Source organism: Cyprinodon variegatus, unplaced genomic scaffold, assembly GCF_000732505.1.
Source record: "Cyprinodon variegatus isolate N-32 unplaced genomic scaffold, C_variegatus-1.0 Scaffold39, whole genome shotgun sequence".
NCBI classification, from domain to species: Eukaryota; Metazoa; Chordata; class Actinopteri; order Cyprinodontiformes; family Cyprinodontidae; genus Cyprinodon; species Cyprinodon variegatus.
In genome coordinates, this window is record NW_015150492.1 from 1,806,055 (window position 1) to 1,820,969 (window position 14,915).

The 14,915-nt window shown below is 36.1% G+C and overlaps 2 protein-coding genes across 3 annotated transcripts in view; both read left to right on the top strand.

Moving 5' to 3' along the window:
• Positions 1 to 2,181, top strand: LOC107081670 (5-beta-cholestane-3-alpha,7-alpha-diol 12-alpha-hydroxylase). The gene has a single exon (XM_015369861.1). The coding sequence runs from the start codon at positions 9 to 11 to the stop codon at positions 1,539 to 1,541; it is 1,533 nt and encodes a 510-aa protein (XP_015225347.1). The 5' UTR covers positions 1 to 8; the 3' UTR covers positions 1,542 to 2,181.
• Positions 2,182 to 5,924: 3,743 nt separating this feature from the next.
• LOC107081694 (gap junction gamma-1 protein-like) overlaps positions 5,925 to 14,915 on the top strand; it is a 24,901-nt gene continuing 15,910 nt past the window's right edge. For both annotated transcript variants that reach the window (XM_015369887.1, XM_015369885.1), the window contains exons 1-2: positions 5,925 to 6,054; positions 7,357 to 7,390. The gene's annotated coding sequence lies outside the window, so the exon portion shown is untranslated. The remainder of the gene's footprint in view (positions 6,055 to 7,356; positions 7,391 to 14,915) is intronic.

Below are 14,915 nucleotides of genomic sequence, written 5' to 3' on the forward strand. Positions count from 1 at the left end.
AATCAGACATGGGACTTCTGCTGATCCTCCTCAGCTGTTTTGTTGCTCTGCTTGGAGGCCTGTACGTTCTCGGAGTTTTCCGAAAGCGGCGGCCGGGAGAGCCCCCTCTTGACAAGGGACTAATTCCATGGCTTGGCCATGTCCTGGAATTTCGCAGAGACACTTTAAAGTTCCTGGAGAGGATGCAGAAGAAGCATGGTGATGTTTTCACAGTACAGCTGGGAGGATATTACTTCACATTTCTGCAGGACCCACTTTCCTTTGGGGCTTTCGTTAAGGAGGCTCGAGAGAAGCTGGACTTTAAAAGCTTTGCCGAGCAGCTTGTTGAGAGGGTTTTTGGTTATAAAGCAGTCGAGAATGATCATAATATCCTGATGATTGCCAGCAACAAGCATTTGAAAGGAGAAGGGTTGGAGTTAATGACACAATCCATGATGAGTAATTTGCAAAACCTGATGTTGCACAGTGTGGGCTCAGCTACAGATCAGAGTCCCTGGAAGGAAGATGGACTATTCATGTACAGCTACAACATTGTTTTCAGAGCTGGTTATTTGGCCTTATATGGAAATGTGCCACACAAGTCTGAAGGAGGTGAGGAGAAAGCCAAAGAAAAGGACAGAACTCATTCCGAAGCTTTGTTTTACGAATTTCGTAAATATGACCAACTCTTCCCCAACCTGGCATATGGAGTTCTTCCACCAAAGCAGAAGTGGGAAGCTGACAGGCTGCAGTCCTTCTTCTGGGATGCTGTGTCTGTGCAGAACATGAAAGCCAGGGACAACATTAGCCGCTGGGTGTGGGACATGCAGCAGGCCAAAGAAGAGGTGGGGATGAATGAGTCGATGATCAACAGGTACATGTTTGTGCTTCTCTGGGCCTCTCAGGGAAACACAGGACCCGCTTCGTTCTGGCTTCTCCTCTTCCTCCTGAAACACCCAGAGGCCATGAAAGCAGTGAGAGAAGAGGTTGATAAAGTTTTGAAAGAGTCAGGGCAGGAAGTCAGACGTGGCGGCCCCTTAGTAGACCTTACCCGTGAAATGCTGCTGAAAACTCCCATCCTGGACAGCGCTGTGGAAGAGACCCTGAGGCTCACAGCAGCGCCCCTTCTCACCAGGGCTGTGCTCGAGGATATGACTCTCAAGCTGGCTGATGGGCGTCAATACCTTGTCCGCAAGGGTGACAGGATGTCCATCTTTCCTTACTCAGCAGTCCACATTGACCCAGAGATCCATCCTGACCCACACACATTTAAATATGACCGTTTTCTGAACCCAGATGGCAGCAAAAAAACAGATTTTTTCAAAGGTGGTAAGAAAGTGAAGTACTACAACATGCCGTGGGGTGCAGGGGTCTCCATGTGTCCTGGGCGATTTTTTGCCACCAATGAGCTGAAACAGTTTGTGTTCCTCATGTTGGTCTACTTTGAGTTTGAGCTGAAGAATGCAGATGAGGAGATTCCTCAAATTGACTTCAGACGTTGGGGATTTGGATCGATGCAACCCATCAGAGATGTTCCGTTTAGATACAGATTAAGATTTTAAAGAGATTTCACTTCAAATGCAGCAGTTGACTATTGCGTAATTAAATAGCCTTACACTAAAAGCATGGTCACCTTGTAAAAGCTGACATAGAATGTACTGAAAATGTATTATGCTTTGCTGTAACACCAAACCTGTGAACATACTCAAATCATTTAAATAAAATATACTGTATTAATCCAAAGGAAAGTTAAAACAACAAAAACTCTGATCTTTGCTCATTTTTTTTCTTTATGTTTAAACCTTTTTTCAACATCGTTCCATTTCAAAACGGAAAATTGCTGAATTAAGTAGAATTTGTACATTTATTTGCAATTCAGCATTTAATTATGTTGTGATAACGGTGAAAAAATACTGTAATTTTGTTTGTTTTTTCTGTGTTTTATTCTCCAGAATACTGAACTTCGCTGTCAATTATAAAACGCCACATTGTGAAAATGTAAAAATGACAAAACTTAAACAAAAACAACAAACATTATATTGAAGAATGAAAGCCTTTTATTTAAGGATGCTTTTTCTTTTGGAAATTAAAGAGATGTCTTTCATACTACTTACGTAACTGACTATGTGATGACGTTAGATCTGGTTAAAGATTAGATTGACAAATAAAGCTTTTAGTGAACAAATGTTCTACTGTGTCACTGTTTTATGTATGATCAAAAGGCTTGAAAAATCTACTTTCAGTCCAATTTTCATAATGTCTCCTGTTTCAGGAATAAGGAAACAACACTTAGAAAATATATAAATGCTGACCTATTTGAGTTCCTATATGATGTCCACTTTACTTTTTATGCTGTGCTATTCTTTTACTTGTTCTCTAAGTCAATGTTTCAATGGTTTGCTTATTAACATCCCTCTCTCTGGGCCCTATTACTGCTGTGGTTCATAAATCTCCTTGGTTAGGTTTCTATTCACCAATATTATGAAGATTAGAACAATACTTTAGTGACATCAATATAGCCTTTCCTGTCATTTAACACTCAAAAACAATGAGTCAATCAACACAATGCAGTCAGCTGGGTATTCTTAGTCAGATAAATTTTAACTAACCTGTTTTGATCGAAGTGTCTATGTAAAGTGCCTTAAGAGAAGTATGTTGTGATGTGCCTCTATATAAAATAAATGCACTGAACAAAGCATTTCTACACTGTTTATGAATAGAAAAAATGCAAAAAGAAAACTCTGGTAAAAAAAATCATAGTTTTGCATAGTTTTAACCCTTCCTCCAACACAAAACAAAGAAGGAGGAGTTATAAGCTCACACCTGGAACCCCCATAGAACCCCCTAACAAAACGCTATAAGCATTGCTCTTTTTCACCCTACTGCAGGGATATGCCATTTTTACAATTAATACCTGAAGTAAGTCAATTACGCCAAGTTTATGTATTTATTTTTTTAAATAAATTTCAACATTAATGGTATAGTGGAGGATTTTCGTGAATTTCTGAAAAGACCCACCCTCTCTACATTAGAAAAACAATGCACATGCACAACCCTGTACCCACTCCCCAGAGGGAATGCCTATTAAACACATGCAAGAGCATGCACAAGCCCATTTCTCCTTTTGCATGATTTGTTTAAAAGGTGCTCTTTGCTCATACAGCTTAATTTCCAAAAGAAAATTTTGCAATTTTCACCCGTAAGTGAAAATGGGGACGAGCAAGTAGGACAGCCTTATGTAAACATATAACCAGAATGATTGACAATTAGGAGGACCACTTATTTTGAAGATCCACCAAAAAAAGAACATCCTCCTCTATAACTTTAAAGCAAATTACAGTTTTCATTTATACTTCAATTACAACCTTATCTAAATAACCCTTCATTGCTGTTTGTGAAGATGGTGTCTACACTGTTATTTGTTCATTTGATTCTCTATATTTCTATATATGAAGTACACAAAAAGAAAAATGACACACAGGAGGTTTTGGACAGAAAGGTGAGGCAACTAAGCCTAAGTTCAGTAGCTTTAATAATTAAATATAGTACAGTTCCTTCCTACCCTAAATCTAACCTTGGTGGAAGAGAAATATAAACCCAGGGTCAAGGTTGATTATAAAAATGGAAGTGCCATTATTGCTATTGTACTGGATACCCTTACAGTACAATAACCATAATCCTGACCCACTTTTACAGCAGGAAGGGAACAGAGGTGAATATCATGGCTGAGCTAAACTTCTTTGTAAAAATATAGATCCAAAAAACAAATAGGACTCACTGAGCATTGATAGGGTATCACCAGAATTAAGACAAGCTGCTTAATCTGCCTTCCTCAGCTTTTGTGACAAACAGTCTAATTATAAACTTGCCAAGAAGAAACCAAATCTGTTTTCCTCAGCAGAACAACGGACCTTACAACCAGCACATAAAATGCACATCTTAGATTTCACATTCCTCAACTTGTTTTTGGAAGGACTGTGAAAAAAAGTCTATTATTTGGAAAGGGATACTGGCATGCCAGCATTCACTTTCAAACTAACAAAATTCCCCCAAATTAGGAGCAGTTAACAAGACCAAATTTGAGGATGTTTTGCGATGATGTGCTCGGCTGCACTCTGTCAAAAACTAAACATAGTGCAGTATAAACATCCTTACACACTGTTAGGATTCTTTTAAACACAATGATTGAGACCATCTGTAAGGCAGTTAAATCTTAATAAAACAGAACCTCAATGATCCCATTCACTGAAGAAAATCAGCAGAAAATCCAAAAAAATCAAAATATTCAAGATACTTCAAGCAAGTCCAGAAAGAACTGTAATTAAAACATACTGTTATAAAGAAATGTCACATCGAAGAATGCTCCCAACTTTATCCAGAGCTATTCATACTCATACAAAATAGAGTTAATTTGACTTATTGCTTTTTTAGGCCTATTAACATTTTTTTTTAATTATTCTTCAAATGTATATTGAGGATAAAAATAATTTTATCTGATTCTGATTTTCTAAGACGGACCCCTTAAAACAAGTAAATAGAGCTTTTATTAATGATAAACATTTTTTTTACCAGACAAAATATGAACAAAAATCCAGAATCAACATGCATTAAATACATTTTCCATCCTTCCATCTGCTTTCGCTTATTCTGTCCAGGTCGTGGTGAGGCCATTGCTTATCTCTGGCAGTCTATGGGCATGAGGTGGGGTTCACCCTGGACAGGTCGCCCGTCCGTCGCAGGGAAACACAGAGGCAAACAACCATGCACACTCACATTTTCACACCTAAGGACACTTTAGAGAAACCAATTAACCTAACTCCTAAATATATATGTATTATTGGATAACCTATACAACTCAATTTATAACCCTTAGTTTTCTTATTTTCTGTGGATATTTTGTTTTTGTCTTTTAAGATATATCAGCCATACTTTTGTCTTACAATTTATTTTTAAAACCATAAACTTATAAGAAATCTTTTTTACCTGTCTATATCACTTTTTTGCACAATGATTAATTTGTGCAAACCTTTGTGTGTGTCCTTTGAAACTAACATCTGAAAAAAGATGCACAAATAAATCTTTGTGTGAAATAGTATTCATAAACAGAAGGCCTAATTCTCTTTGCAAATGCAGTTAACACCAGTCAAATTTGCCATATGTATATTTATGCAAGTTTCACACTTAAAATGTCTTGCTTTCCAAGAGACCAAAAGATGTTTGCAACATACAGTTTGTGCAAAATAAATAAATTAATAAAATAATAATAATAATGCAACCTTTCGAAACTGAAAATGTGTCAAGGTATTAAAATGCCACCAATAGCCAACGCTGAGAGGACTAAAAGCCATTAATGCAAATTAGATAATACAGAGTAACTAAATCACACTTTGGAAACTTAACTTGATACATTTTTTAGAAAATTTGCCTTTAAAAATTTGCCGGCATGGTAATTTACAAAAGGATATGCAATGTTGTTGAGGTTTTGCATTGCAATTTGTGTATTTAAAGGTTTTAACAGTTTTGCTCCAAGACAAAAGAAATTGTTACAGTTTTTTTTAACCTTGGTTTATGTTCATTGTGAGGCTTTTGCACGTAATAAACTGGTTCAATTATCAATATGCTATAGCAAATATGGGATAAGGACATACTTTAATGTGCATGGTTAACATCACAATCATTCACATGTATACTAAGGGAAGCAAACAATGTCCAGGCTCTTTTAGAGTCAGTTTGTTTCTTCAACACAGTTTTTATCAATACAACTTACTGTATAGCTGTGACACCTTTTTTCATGGCAAATGAATGGGGTTGTAGTGGTTGCGATGCTACCATCAATAAATAAGCAGTTTGTCAGTGTAGGCCATGTATCCGGGCAAGCTGCAGAACAATGGGTCTTTTGGTAGCATGCTGATCTTCCGAGAGGTCTGCCTGTACTTGGTGGTGAAGGGTTTTGATAAAAAAAATAACCCATTGTCGTTCTCATCCTGCAACAGAGCCAATGCACTGGAATGATTCCTTTGAATGTCAGTAGAGAAACTATCACAAAGCAAAAAAAACTTTTTTCCACATGAGCAGGTAGGTACTGCTTATAATTGTTCTTTTTTTTCCAACTGTAGACATATTTATTCATCTATCTGAATTATTTTATCAAAACACCTGAATGTTTCCCTTATTGGTACTGCAAACACTACAGTTTCAGGAAATTATTTTATATTAAACAAGGCTATTTATTAACAGTTATTTAAACAAAGTTACATTTTTAAAACCTACTGTTTTACCCTGGCTGCCCGGCTATTTGCATTTCCACTCCAGAGTCTGCTGGTATGTTTACATAAGTCTTTTTATCTGCTTTAGCATCCTTGGGATACTGGACACTAACATAAAAAAAATCTGTGACGAGATTAGAAACAGTAAATAACCATCAAGGCAGCATTATTTCCTGATTCTTTATAATGGCTTTGATTTGAAAGCAGTATTGTCATTAAAAATGGAAAAAAAAAGTGTCTATAATAAATGTTAAATTAACTGCCCCCTTTCAAATGTCTGAGTATGTTCAGGGTAGAAAGAGTTTGAGTAAGATCAACGCAACATTCTTTCAGGGTGAAACTCTAACATTGATTGTATCCTCAAACAAAGTAGTGTTGTTCCAGACATTAGGTAATGTTTTAACTGAAACATGAATATTGCCGATCAGGCCTGTTAACTTTTTTGTAAAGTAATAGGAAAAGACAGGGACAGAGCTGTTAAGATCACAGCAGAGTATTCTCTTCATTTTAGAGTTCTTTTTAGGGTCACACTCTGAATAAGAATGTTTCTAACCTGTTGGAAGTTCAGAACAAACTAATTTTAAAATGTTGTCTGTTTCGTATTTATGAATTGTGAAGAATAGACAATCTAAGGTTCTCTTTCTTTTCTGAAATGCGCCCTACTTCAAGGCTCCCTTTACCCTCCTCCTCTAGGGTTCAGCTTTAGAGAAGGTTTGTCTTTTTTAATGTTTTGTGGACAATGTACAAATCTACCTCACTCTAAATGCAAGTAGTACCCACTGAGTTTTAAAGAACTTAAATTTCTTTACCTTAATGAAATTAAGTCTAAGGTGATGTTATTGCAACTGAATTTTAACAATGCAAATGATCCTTTAAACTATTTACATTGTAAAACTATAACTTATATATGGGGTATTACTCCTTTAAATTTGATAAAAAGGGCAGTGCAGTAGTCGTGTCCAGCTTCTTTCTTCTAAGGCTTATTTTCTAAAATCAAAACTTATCTACCTTATAGTGAACCTATAAGGGTGATTCACCCTTTTGTTGCTTCCAGACTGGCCTACTGCAACCCTCTACTGGGATGTACAGTTCTCTTCTTTGTCTTCTGCAGGTGATCCAAAAAGTTGCTGGCCATCTGCTGACAGGTAAAAAAAGACCTGAACACATTTATTGCATATTGTCCTCGCTGTGCTGGCTGCCTGGATGTTTTGGGATTCATTTTAAGTTTTCACTCTTACTTTTTAAATAGTGAAAAGTCAGGCACCCCTCTACTTATCAAAGCTCTTTTAAGGCGTGTCCAGTTAAAACCCTGAGGTCAGGTAACCTGCTACTTGATGTTCTTTGGACTCATAAGTTGAAGTGATAGCTTTCTCTGTTGCTGGTTCACTTGTTGCAATGAGGGGAAATACATTGAAATATTTTAAATCTCCTTTAAGACTCATCATTCAGCTTGACTTTGAACTCCAACTGAAGTTTCAGTATGTTTTCTTTATAGATTTCTAATTTATTATCCCTTTATTATTTTAACTGCTCATGTTCTATAAGCTTTACCCTAGATACTGTATTTTATTGCTCATTTTATGATTTCATTTCATTTAATTTTATGGATGTGCGCAGCCCTTTGGTCTCTGGGTGTGTAGCATACTCTATAGATAATACTTGAATGATTGATACGAAGTATCAATCATTCAAAATAGATAAGAAAACTTTGATTGGTATTTTAGAATATGAAAACTGTAAAGCCATATAATTTATACCTACAATTAATACCTACAAAACTGTTACCCTTCAGGCTTGGTCTAAAGGGAATTTCTCTGTTTCTAAAAGTAGTACCTCTGCAAGGGTCGTTTTAAGGGTAGCATTGCTTCCTGGCAGTTTATTTTACACGAGGTTCCTTAAGAAACAAGAAAATTTAAGAAAATAGCTCTATAAAGCTACCATAGGTTTCCTAAAAGTTATCGTACCCCAAAAGACACCTTAAAGTGGATCGGTATGTATTTGTGTTTTTTTCCATAATGTTGAAAAAATAAAACAGTTCAACAATGAGAGATTATATATATAAAATTCAGTTGGTTGTATAAAAACGGGACAATTGTTTATTAAACATGCCCTTGCCAACATCTACTCTTTACTGATTCTTCGAGGACTTCTTGAAGTTACCTGAAAAAACGCAGCTTGGTCAAAGTCCCAGCCCCAGGAAGGAAATATTTACAACAGTGACCGTGTTTAACTTTCTTAGAGATAGCTCTGTGTATGCACCCTGATGCTATTTCTTTCCGGTTCTTTTCCCTGAAAAGAGATCACTAGGGACAAACTCTTTATATAACACTTCATAACTTTATTGTATTAAATAACCAGGAGACATGACAACAGATTCTGAAATTGTAACCCTACTCAGATCAGAGAAATTGCTTAGGGTTACAGTATTGCAGCTGCTCACCTGCAGGCTCATCTCTCAGGAAGTTGCCCTGATTAACAGTTAAAAAGAATTTTATACATCTCCAGCCTGCCACATCATCATGTTTTACATCATACGCATTAGCAGATGATTAGACATCCATTGCTCCATCCTCAAAATATTACACATCGTTCTTAGCTGAAGGACACCGCTCTCATTCCATTTCCAAATCTTTGCAATGTACAAAATGAAGATTATAACTGTATATCCAGACAAAGGAACTGTCCTATTTAAATTAGAATGTCAGTTCTGACGCGCAACAGGCAGCCCATACCAGGGTGTAATAAACTCACACATCTTCAATGATAATTATCCTAACAACTTCGAGATAAGAGTACCTTGGTGTCTTGTTGCAGAGGGAAGATGGGATTAGAGCTGGATTGTAGATTAGGGCCTTCACTGTTTATCTCCTTTTACTCCCTTCTTTGCTCTATTGAGTGGAAAAAAGAGCTGAACTAAAGACAAAAGTCTCATTTTACCATTATGTCTAGATTTTGATATGGATCATGACCAAAAGAAAGAGATCAAACATATAAATGGGTCAATTGAGCTCCATCTTGACTTGGCTTAGACAAAGAGATGTAATGATGTCCTTCATCATCAAAAGGAATAAGGTGAGGCTGTTTGGACATCTTAAAAATGTCAGACCTGGAAGTAGATGTAGGAACTAAATCCTCTCTGATCATAAACCAGCTTGGGACCATGAAGAGTGAGGCAGAGGTACACCACAGTTAAACTCTGATTAGCAAATAAAAACTAAACAAAATAATGTTCTTAATGGCAGGCACTGCTTATAGTTATTCATTTTTGGGACAAACACATTAGGGTGAGGTAGGATAGATTTGTCTGAAACAAAATTGTCATTTAAAAGCTGCATTAACTTGTTTTATATATTTTTCGTTGATCTAAAATAAACTGCTCCAAATAATAAAGGGAACACGTAAACAGCACAATATAACTTTAATCAAATCAAACTTCGTGAGATCAAATTGCCCAGTTAGGAAGCAACACTGAACGACAATCAATTTCACATGCTGTTTTGAAAATTGTTTGACAAAAGGTAAAAAATATTGGCAATTATCAAGACACACTCAATAAAGGAGCAGTTCTGCAGGTGGGGCCCCCAGATAAAAATTCTCAGTACCTACAGTATGCTTTCTGGCTGATGTTTTGGTCGCTTTGGAAGGTAAGTGGCGCTTTCACACTACAACCCACACAAGTGGCTCAGGTAGTGCAGCTCAACCAGGATGGCACATCAATGTGAGCTGTAATGAGAAAGTTTGCAGCGTCCGTTTAGTCCAGGTTTTGGAAGAAATCTCTCAGACCATCTGCCATCTTAACAGGAAAATGCCTCTGTTGGCTGACTTGAAATTCAGGCCTCGGTTGGTTAATACATTTATTTTTCATTGATGATTTTTTAGTGAAATTGTTGTTAGCACATTCAACTTGGTACAGAACAAAGTATTTCATGAGAATATTTAATTAATTCAGATCTAGAATGTGTTACTTAAGTGTTCCCTTTATTTGTTTGAGAAGTGTATTTAAATGTGAAAAAAAACCAATGTAAATAGGTTGTACTGGCACTGTGGATTGTTTCGAGTAAAGTTCTAATGCAATCTACAACTTTTTTCGATGCACAATATTTTACTCAAGCCTGTTTTATAATTTCTTGCTGTTTTGTGGTTAGTTATCATTGAAAGATGGTAAGATAAATTAATCAGATTGTGACCTTGGGGTTAGATGGATTGATTTTAAAAAAATGGATTGTTCCTGTTTTGAGTCTTTAATAGTTCCCTGATATGAATTCAGTGTAAAGTGATGCAGAATAACTGACTGGAATTAAGTTAATCACGACAAATTGGACTGCATTAACTAGATGTGCTGTCAACGTTCATTTCATCCTCTAAATGAAATGTCCTTAATTCTTAGAAAAACCATAACCTTGAACTCCTCTTGTTTGCTGACTCTTGATGCACACAGTAACAAGGCTGTTATCGTTTCTACTTGTCAGTGGCAGAGTCTGGATGGGTCATTAACCTGTTTATGACAGTGCCTTAGAAACACAAACATTTCAAAATAGATGTAAAAGGAGCCTGGAATGAACAAATACATAGCCGCCATCTACTGGCCAAACTTTTAGGGTTAGATAAATGTAGGGACTCTATAGAAATTATGGTTCTCTATACTATTTGTGTTTTTTTTGAAATATTGGGAATGATTGCTGTTGATGAAGGAAACTTTGGAGCAGGACTGTTAGAGCTATGCAGCCATTCATGTGTAGCAACAAAACATTTTAAGATATACAGTTTGTGATTATTGTTATTCCTTTAGCTTCTGCTTTGTCTATGAAATGCAAAGTTCTGAGTGTGTCAAGTTAAAGTCTTGTAGCTATAAGACCAAAAGGTTGATTATTTCGTTAATTTTAAGTTAGGTGTTGATAGTTCTGCTTTTGTCATTTACACAACTTTTGTTTTATTCAGAGATGTGGAGTAACTGGTTACATTTGTGACTAATTTTACCCAAAAAAGAACAGGTTTTAGGCAAATATTCACCCTGATAGAATTACACCCCTGCAGGTCATGTTTAAGTGCGACTTCTTTTTTGTACTCAATCTCCATTGGGTTATTGTTATTTTCTGCTGATTATGCCGTGTCATTTGAAGATCAAGTGAACATACATTAAACAGTATGTTGTATCTTTTTTGTAGTAATGTAATCTATTTTTGCCCATATATAAAATATTGCAAGTATCGAGTCCAAGGTTTAGGTTTTGTAATAAAAATATATTAAACATTATATTTTGAAAAGTGTTTCTTCCACCTGAATCTGTTGTTATATTTACTTTTTTTTATATCTCATACCTTGAATGAGCATTTGCATAAAATTATTATTATTATTGCTATTTTACATATTTTTTAAGGGTATTTAATCTGTTATCAACATGAGTATTAAGTACTGTTCACTCAATACTTACCTTACCTGAGTATTTTTTCTGAATGGCTACTTTCTGTTTTTACTGAAGTAAACATATAATGTGTTAGAGCTACTCTTACTTATGTCCATTGTCGTAGGAAAAAAGTATTCAACTATTCATCCTAGTTAAATAAACGGAGATCAATGGATTTCACTCAGTCGGCACATTTATTCATACAGTATCTTTGCAAAGAGAGAACAGTAATCATACAGCCCTAATGGCACAGCATTCTGCCCTGTTGTGCTAGAGCAGTGTTCGTTCCCCCTTACTTACAACAATGCAAAAGTAGTCAAAGTCAAAACAAATTACAGACACTTTGTTTAACAGTAACATGTTATGAATAAACCTTGAGAAAGAATCTGGTTTGTTATGGGAAGAAGCTATGTCTGGTCTACAAACACCATCCTGCAGAGAATTGTGCGGCCTTCAAGGTGAAACAGACTGAGTAAAAACTTTTATAGAGAGTAAATAGGATTAATTAATATATAATAGAAGAGAAATAAAAAATTTCCAACAACACCATTTTTTGGTAATGAGTATTTTAAGTAAAAGTTGTTTGAATTAATAGTCATTTACTTCAAATTAAACATTTTTGTTATTGTTGTTGGTATATGGTGACTTAAAAAAGTATTAAGTATCCAAAAAGGCTTATCAATTGCATCTTAGTCCTAGAATAAGAATGTAATGTGAGTAACAGCACTTCTAATGAAAAAGAATGCCTTGACACAAACTTTAAACTCTAAGTTAAAAGAGATCAAGTTGGTTGATACTGTAGCCAATGAGCACAGAATGTCTGAGTTATTTCTGTTTATGCAGAAACCTGACAGTAATAGTTAAAAGCCTTTGATACATGTTGTTAGTTGTTGATCAGATCAACATAAAATTGCCAAATAATCATTGAAAACTGGGCTGTTAATTATGACCTGTGGTATTTAAAAACTGAATAATTTACCTTTTTGTGTTTCTCTGGTGCCTGCTAAAAAATTTAATTCAAGTTATTTATATATCTTTATTGAATTTCCAGTAGGTTGAAATTCAGAGTTGAATATAAACAAAAGCCATAATGCAAAAGAAAAAAAACAATCCAAGAGGATTTTTCTTACCACCAATCCCCTAGCCACTAAAAAATCCTGGGGGGGTTTAAATCTATGTATCACACATTTAGCAGAGATCCAATCCCTACAAATTAAAATCCCTCATTCACAAAAAGTTTGATTTTTTATGTCAACAATTCCTGATCACAAGCAATGGTTTCATTTTCAGAGGTTATAATATCCTGGCAACTAATTGCCAAAATGCTGCAAATGTCTGCAAGAGAGTTCTGAGTTTGTTGGGTCAAACAACATTGCCATCTGGTGGCTAAAGATATCTAGTCAGAAAAGGTTTAAAAAAAATGTGAAACAGGGCTGTATAGAGGTAAAATTGTCATCACAGGTGCCTCATGGCGGAAAAAAAAGGTCTTGGGTTAAATCTTGTCATGGGCCTTTCTCTGTAGAGTTTGCATCTTCTCTCAGATAAGTGTGACTGGTGATGATGATTTGCTCCTACAGTCCAAAACACAAGCCAGGATAACTGGGATTTTAAATTGTGTTAAAATTGTGTGTATTTTGGACTATATATCATATGTAATGGACTAAAGATCAGTAAAGGGTAGATAACCTGTGTAAAAAGCACTAGAGATAGGCAGCAGCCTGCATGGACCAGTGTGTGGAAGTAAATGTTAATAGAATAAAGTATTTAAAGCTAATGTTGGATTGCTTTGTGATTAGTTGCATTTAATAAGTTCATTTTCAACACATTTCCTGCCCACATGATCAACCATTTTATACTGTCACAAAGCTTTGACCTTAAAAGTTAATATTTTGGTCAGCAGATTTGCACTTCTTATCACCTCATTCATTAATGTCACATGCAGTTTAAGTCATGCACTCTCCACATGCAGTAGTGCATTTAGAGTTTTGGTTTAAGTATTTTGTATGAGACTGCATCGAGCACAGAGGCAATGTTGCTGCAATCTGAAGAAATCCTGTAGCATTGCTAGCAGTGTTATCAGTGTCTGGAGTTCACTGAGTTATAGAAGAAGGCAACAGCGCTAAGGAGGAGATGCAGTAACGCCTCACTGATAGTTTGAATGACCCTGACTAGGTCTGATGAGCCTTTGGCCTTGCCTCAACTCCATCACTGACATTGCAGTTAAGATAAGATGATGCCAAAGATTAAAGTCCAACAATTCTGCAAGTAAAGCTTAAATGTGCTTTTCATTCAGAAAATGTTGTAGTGGGTGGATATTGATCCTTTAAAGAAAAACCTTGGCTCTATGTGTACAACATAATAAGATTTTACTGATTTACAGTCAGTAACTGCAATTTTGTCAAAAATATTGCCATCTTAATTCTCTTCAGATCTATTTCTACTGCTTTTTGTCTGCTCAGTAATTTTCGCTCAGAGTGAGCTGCTTTATTGAAATATGGGAGGGCCAGGCTGAGAAAAGTTGTTGACATTCTCCTCAAGGCTTTTCATCTTAGTTGTTTCAGCGTTGTCCAGCTTTCGTAAAGCTGGCACGGGACGCACTAGACCCCAGGGTAGGAGAGACTCGGCTGAGAAACTGGAAGGAAAAAAAGTGAACAAATGCGATGGGACTGCCACTACTCACAGGCTGCCTGTGGGATAATCCCTCACAGCTTTTTGAGGGCGCTTTAATGATAGTGTTGGGAGACAATGAGAGAGAGAGCCCAAGTGCTGAGATGGATGTTGTTTTTTTATTTGTTTTTTTTTGTCTCTTTTTTGCTTTGGTGTCTTCTGTCACTCTTTTCTGTGAGGGTTAGAGGAAAGGAGGGTGAAGGAGGGGGCTTCCAAATCACAGGCTAGAGCTTGATTTGTTACATAAACATGGACCTCCACAGCCCCCAGTCTACTCACATCAAATTTGTTCTGTAAATACATGTGGATGAAACTCTTGGGATGACATTGGTGGTGGCCAAGGAGAGTTGTCGAGATGTTCACTCCACATTGCTGCATCACTTCACCTCACAGCTCACAGAAACCTCTCCAGGCAAGGATGCTTGTAAATAAAACCCATACAAACTGGATGACAGACTTTTCCTCTTAAAAGTCTTAGCATTATTTTCTCCTTTAAAAATAACACTGTGTTCTATCTATCTATCTATCTATCTATCTATCTATCTATCTATCTATCTATCTATCTATCTATCTATCTATCTATCTATCTATCTATCTAT

Bases quoted from the DNA above. Each gene is read 5' to 3' on its own strand.
- LOC107081670 (XM_015369861.1), top strand. From the start codon at position 9: ATGGGACTTCTGCTGATCCTCCTCAGCTGTTTTGTTGCTCTGCTTGGA.